Source organism: Trypanosoma theileri (genome assembly GCF_002087225.1).
Source record: "Trypanosoma theileri isolate Edinburgh chromosome Unknown TM35_Tth_56_V1, whole genome shotgun sequence".
Classification (NCBI taxonomy): Eukaryota; Euglenozoa; class Kinetoplastea; order Trypanosomatida; family Trypanosomatidae; genus Trypanosoma; species Trypanosoma theileri.
This window is the reverse complement of record NW_021639898.1, coordinates 56,043-62,494: the sequence shown is the minus strand read 5'-3', so window position 1 is coordinate 62,494 and position 6,452 is coordinate 56,043. Positions and strand designations below refer to the sequence as shown.

Sequence of the window (6,452 nt, the reverse complement as noted above, 5' to 3'; positions counted from 1 at the left end):
TTCTTTTTTTTTTTGCATGCATCCACACTACAGTCTAACTAATCTTCCACCTGTTGAAATTATCTTCTTTTTGTTTCTTAATGTTAATGTGTTTTGTGTGTTTATCCTATAATAATTATTATTGCTACTCCATTGTGTGTGTGTGTGTGTGTGTGTGCCTTTGGGCTTGCACTGTGATGATAATGATGAACTGTTTTGTGTAGTGAAAGGAAAAGTAAATAATAATAACAGATGAATTTATATTTATAATTGCTGATGTACACACATAAAGACTTACACCCATAGTTGGTGTATATTTCTGTGTTTACTGTGTAAATTGGGCTAATAGTTAATATCTGTTTCTTTGTTTCTTTGCTTGTGGTGTGCAGGGTCGTTATGGGCTTTGACCTGCACGGTTTGGTAGTCTGCTTGATGCAGAGAAAAGAAAAAAAAATAGTAGTTAATACAATTTGTATTCTTATGTGTTTGAACACACCAGCATATTCAGTGGTCTGTGAGTTATTTTTGTGCGGTTGGTCCTCTTTTTAATTTGTGTTGTTTTTGTTCACGTTTTCATTGCTTGGGCGCTGTGTGCTTTTTCCTGCATTGTTGTGTGTTGGAGTGTTTTGTGGGGATAGAAAATAATAAAGAATACATAAGTATATATTTGTAATTGTGCTTGGTCCTACAGGAAGAGACATTTTTGATGTATTTCTGTGCTGTCTACTTTTGATGGTTGTACTCTTTAATTTCTTTTTTTTTTCTTTTGAGGGTTTAGTTGGGATTATCTGTTTGCTATTGGGTACTGTGTGGGTTTTTACTTTATTTGGGTATTATCTGAGTCATGGTTGCTGTTTTCTGTAATGTGTGTGCCTCTGTTGTAATTATTGAGTGTTGTTTGATTTGGTAATGTGTTCTTAACTTGTGTTGTTTAATCATTGATTTACTTTGTTTCTGGTTTTTTTAGTGGGTTTTCTTCTGTGTAAGCGATTGAAGTAAGACTACTACAAGAAGTATTGTAATGGTAATGATGCGCTACGTGCTGTGTATCCTCGCTCTCCTGCTCTCATGTGCGTGTGTGCATGTCCTCGCTGAAGAAGTGCCTGCCGCCGATCTTTCCGACCAAGTCCCTGATACGGAGAGTGAGACAAAGATTCTTCTTCAAGGTACTCCTGTTGCTCAGTGCAATGAAGCTACTACTGATTGTACTGGTGAAGGCGACAATCATTGTTCTGGTGATCCTTCTGTAGAGAATGGTTTATGTAAGAAAGAACCAGAAAACACACACGTAGCTGGAGCTGGAGCTTGTCCTCAAGGTACCACTAACCCTCCGTGTAATACTACCCGTGATGAAACTCAAGGTTCTCCTAATTGTGAGAACTCTTCTGATGAGAACGGTTGTCCTCGCAAGGATCTGAAGACTGAAAAGAATTGCAGTGAAGGTGGTGCTGATGAGAGCTGTCGAATTGCACTACAGTCACAGGTTCTCAGTGCGACAGGGGATGATCACATCAATGGACAAGGTCTTCAAGGTTCTCTTGGTGAAAAAAGGTCTGATAATGCGGGTTCCTCCGGTAATAATGGTGCAGCTGGTACTGGTCATCCCTCCACTGGTGGTGATCCTCCTGAACTTCCTGTTACTGTCGCTAAACCTGCTACACCTGCTGCTGGTGAGAGTGTTGGTGCGTCTGCAAGTGCAGGTCAACCTGCAAACAACAACAAGAGTGAAACAGGTGAAATGCCATCTGGAGCGGAAGGTGAAGCAACACAATCTTCTTCACACAATTCGGACAAAGAGAATACGGATGGTTCTGAAAATACAAACACTGGGAGTGGTAGTTTATCTGAAGGGGGTGAAGGTGGTTCTGATGCTACAGCGACTGAGAAGGAACGTACACCTGCAGAAAGTGAATCAACCACCACCACTACTACAACAACAACAACCACAACACTTCCTCCTGAGGCTGCAAACAACAAGAAGGGTGATGCAGACAGCAGCAGCAGTATCAGCAGTTCTGTGTGGGTGCGTGTACCACTACTGATTGTGGTTACACTGGCCTATATTCTTGTGTGCTGATTCTAATGGTGGTGGTGGTGTGGTGTGACTCAGGTCATCCTTTGTTTCCTTTTCTTTTTTTTTTGCATGCATCCCTACAGTCTGACTAATCTTTTACCTGTTGGGATTATCTTCTTTTTTTGTTTCTTAATGTTAATGTGTGTTTTGTGTGTGTTTTTGCTCTCTGTGTTTATCCTATAATTATTATTGCTACTCCATTGTGTGTGTGTGTGTGTGTGTTCTTGGAGACTCACTCTGTGTGTGCACCTGGGCTTGCACTGTGATGATGATGAACTGCTTTTTGCAGTGGGAGGAAAATGAAATAATAATAACAGATGAATTTATATTTATAATTTGCGTATATAAACATATAGACGTACACCCATATTTGGTGTATTTCTGTGTTTACTGGGTAAATTGGGCTAATGGTTAACATCTTTTTCTTTGTTTGTTTGCTTCTGTGTTTTGCCTTGGACTGATTTGCTTTCTGCAGAAACAAAGAGTAACTGATACATATTTATTCTTAGTTGCTTATGTGCAAATGCACAGTACGGGCTCTTTGCTATGTTTGTGCAGCTGCTGGCTTTGTTGGCTGTGCTCGTAATTTGTTTATAATTTTTTTTGCGTGGGATTTTGTGTGTGAGGTGCATGTTTCTTTGCTTTTTTATACTTTGTGTTGGTGTTCTTCTTGTAAGTGATTGTTGCTTGTTTGTTGCATCCTTTCCCGTGTTTGTGTTTTGTTATATTTTATTGTTTTGATCTTTAACAGTTCATATACCTAAGAAAACAAGAGAGGATTAAAGTTTTTCGTGATGAGGGTGCTGCGACGTTTGTTGTGTTTTTTTGCTCTCCTGCTGAGTGTTGCCTCTCTCTGCACGTCCGCTAGCGGGGCTGCTGCAGCTGCTGAAGCTCTTCCTCCTGAATCTCGTTGCACTTCTGCTCCTTCTGGTGATTCTTGCCCTAATGGCACCCAACCTTGTACTGTTCCTGATGCTGCTGCTGCTGGTTCATGTTCTGGTGATACTTGTACTTCTACTGCTCAAGATGCATCTGGTGGTAGTAATGGTGGTAGGGATCGATCTACAGAAAGAGAACGTGATTTAACAGGAAGAGCAGGTCAAGCTTCTCCTGTTGAAGATCCTGCTGCTGGTGACGCAGGTCGTGCTGGTGTTCCAACTCAACAGGAAACTCCGGGCACTCGAGGAGAACAAGACCCTGCTGCACCTACTGATCCTGCTAGGAGACCTGATGCACCTGCAAGTGCACCTGACACTGGAAGCAGCATAAACAGTCAAGGCAGTGAAAGTGAAACATCACAACCTCCACCTTCTCCTAACGGTACAGCCACAGCGAGTGAAGCTGGTTCTAATCCTGTATCGAATGAAGATGTTACAACATCTTCAGGAGGAGAATCAACAAGTAACCTCGAAAGTGTGGGAAATGCAGATGCAACCACCACCACCACCACCACAACAACAACAACAACAACAACACTTCCTCCTGAACTCACAAACAACAAGAAGGGTGATGCAGACAGCACCAGCAGTATCAGCAGTTCTGTGTGGGTGCGTGTACCACTACTGATTGTGGTTACACTGGCCTGTATTCTTGTGTGCTGATTGTAATGGTGGTGGTGGTGTGACTCAGGTCATCCTTTCTTTTCTTTTTCTTTTTTTGCATGCATCCACACTACAGTGTAACTGATCTTCTACCCTTTGGGATTTCTTTTTCTTTTTGTTTCTTAATGTTAATGTTTTTTGTGTGTTTTTGCTCTCTCTATGTTTATCCTATAATAATAATTATTGCTACTCCATTGTGTGTGTGTGTGTGTGTTCTTGGAGACTCTCTCTGTGTGTGCCTGGGCTTGCACTGTAATGCTAATAAATTGCATTTTTGCAAGGGGAAAAGAAATAATAATAACAGATGAATTTATATTTATAATTGCGTCTGCCTTGAAATTCTGATGGTCGTTCTCTTTAATTTCTTTTTTTCATCTGAGAGGCTCATTGGGATTTCGTGCTTATTGATGGGTATTGTTTGCCTTGTTTCTTTAATCAAACTCGATATGAGTGATGGTTAAATGTTTGTGTCATGTGATGTGTTTATGTCGTTGTTTTTTTATTGATTTACTTTGTTTCTGTTTTTATTATTGGGTTTTCTCTTTCTCTAAGCGATTGAAGTAAGACTACTACAAAAAGTATTGTAATGATAATGATGAAGCGCTACGTGCTGTGTATCCTCGCTCTCCTACTCTCATGTGCGTGTGTGCACGTCCTCGCTGAAGACTTACAGACAGTTAATCAAAATACTCAGTGCCCTCCTGATGGTGCTTCTGGGTCTAACTGCACTGCTGGCGGTACTCATGTCGCCCAACCTTCTCATTGCACCGATGGTACTACTGGCGATCCTGATACATGTACTCCAAAGAAAGAAGCTCCTCCTTCTAAGTTACCTGAGGTACCAAAAGAAGTTGTTCCTGAGAAAAAAGTACCGGTTACTCCTCCTAAAAAGCCCGAAGCTCCTCCTATTACAGTACCTGAGCCACCAAAAGAGGTGATGAATCATGAACAAGAGGCTACACGTCCGGAAGAAGGTTCTGTACTAGTGCAAACACTACCCACCTCCACATCGCCTACTTCAACTAGAGTGACAACAGAAAACGGTGCCCCAGAATCAGGTGCAAAATCAAGTGATCCTGCTCAAGGCGCTGCTACGATTAATGATTCTTCGAGCATAGAAAATCAAGTAACAGAAAGACAAGGAGAAGAGTCTACTGCAGATAAACAAAGTAACGAAGAGGTGTCGAGTAACACAACTGTTAACAGTACAACTGCCGACTCTAATGCTACCCAGCGATCTCCTGAAGCTGCAGGTGCTGCTGCCGCACCAGACTCACAAGAAACCAATCCCACTACTCCTTCAAGTCCCGAGAATACTACCACAGATGCACCAACCGCAACACCATCTCCTGTAACCGAACCACAGATCCACAACATTGCGCCCATTGTACAGAAGAAGGCTAATGCTGACAGCAGCAGTATCCGTTCTGTGTGGGTGGGTGTGCCACTACCGATAGTGACTGTGTTGTTCTCCGTTACTGTGTACTGAAGGCTGGGTCTCATTTGAGGTCAAATAATAATAATAATCATACTAACATTATCATATTTGCGTACATCCCATATGGGTGAATGAAATAATAATCTGTTTACCAGCTTTCTCTTTCAATTCGAATATCTTTTCTTTTACTTTTATGTGTGTGTGTGTGTTTTTCTATTAATTCCATTACTTGCTTTTCCCGTTGTGTGTGTGCAGAAAACTGGGCTGTTCTGCTCACTGACGGTGTACATATATTCTATGTGCACATGCGTATGTGTGTGCACCATTTTGTTATAAACTGAAATCTTTGGGATTGGGTGTTCTTTTTTATAATTCCATTTTTTTTTTTGTTTCTGTTGTGTGAGTAGAATCTTTTGTTCTGCTCACTGACGGTACAATTGTTTTACTGGTACAAGTGAATATATCCGTCATAATTATTCTTATTGTTATATATTATGATTATTTTTAATTGATTGTTTTTTTCTTTCTTTTTTATTTTTTATAGGTGGTAGGTATAGCGGGTGGAATTTTCTTTTTCTTATTCGTTCGTAATCCTTTTTTTTTTTTTTTAGAATGTTTCGCTGTACACGCCCAGAACAGCACCATAGTGGGAAAAGCTCGTGCTTTTGTGTTCCGTGATCCCACGCTTAAAATGATGCGGGCGGGTAGTGGATATCAACAACTGCGGCGTATGGGAATGCCTGTACACAAGTGGGTTTGGGATGGCGGAAAGTTGATAGTTTCCATGCGAATAATCAGTACCAGCATGCTTGGCCGCTTCTCTCTCTCATGATGACTTTTGGGAAATAGTGATCAGTTGAAATAATACAAAGAATATCAATGTACTCAATGTACATGCCGAAGCGTAATAAAGGTACAGCCCCATGGGGTTTCGTGGTGCCGATACGTACAGTGTGAAATATTGTGAACAGGGTCGATATGAATATCAACGATACCTTATGATAAATCGATTTCCAAGTGAGTACAAGAAACACTTTCTAGGATTTCTCTCTAATATTCGTGCTGGATCTGGACCAGCTAGTATTCCACAGGAAACTCTTCATTGGCTTTTACGTATGATTGTGGATAATTTTAACCCACAACATGTGCATTATATTGCGGCCATGAAGACACTTCAAGATACAGGAGAGTTAGATATGGCAAGAGATGTTTGGAAGATAATGGAACGTCAGCAGACGTGGCCGTGTACTTCTACTATCTGTAGTTACCTTGATATTTGTGTACAGGCAGGTGAAAAGACTTGGGCAATGGAGGCATGGAATCGCTATTGCACAGAGTTGAAGTTTTTGCAACCTGGAGA

The 6,452-nt window shown here is 41.1% G+C and overlaps 4 protein-coding genes across 4 annotated transcripts; all 4 read left to right on the top strand.

Annotated features, from left to right (window-relative positions):
• Positions 1-1,000: 1,000 nt before the first annotated feature.
• Positions 1,001-2,056, top strand: TM35_000561220 (uncharacterized protein; the record flags this gene model as incomplete). Its single annotated transcript, XM_029030832.1, has 1 exon — positions 1,001-2,056. The coding sequence occupies one exon, from the start codon at positions 1,001-1,003 to the stop codon at positions 2,054-2,056; it is 1,056 nt and encodes a 351-aa protein (XP_028877890.1).
• A 791-nt stretch (positions 2,057-2,847) lies between these two features.
• TM35_000561210 (uncharacterized protein) lies at positions 2,848-3,654 on the top strand (the record flags this gene model as incomplete). Its single annotated transcript, XM_029030831.1, has 1 exon — positions 2,848-3,654. The coding sequence occupies one exon, from the start codon at positions 2,848-2,850 to the stop codon at positions 3,652-3,654; it is 807 nt and encodes a 268-aa protein (XP_028877889.1).
• Positions 3,655-4,240: 586 nt separating this feature from the next.
• On the top strand, positions 4,241-5,143 carry TM35_000561200 (uncharacterized protein; the record flags this gene model as incomplete). Its single annotated transcript, XM_029030830.1, has 1 exon — positions 4,241-5,143. The coding sequence occupies one exon, from the start codon at positions 4,241-4,243 to the stop codon at positions 5,141-5,143; it is 903 nt and encodes a 300-aa protein (XP_028877888.1).
• An 872-nt stretch (positions 5,144-6,015) lies between these two features.
• On the top strand, positions 6,016-6,450 carry TM35_000561190 (uncharacterized protein; the record flags this gene model as incomplete). The annotated part of the gene is made up of 1 exon (XM_029030829.1): positions 6,016-6,450. A coding segment is annotated over one exon (435 nt), but the record flags the coding sequence as incomplete, so codon positions are not given.
• Between the last annotated feature and the right edge of the window lie 2 nt (positions 6,451-6,452).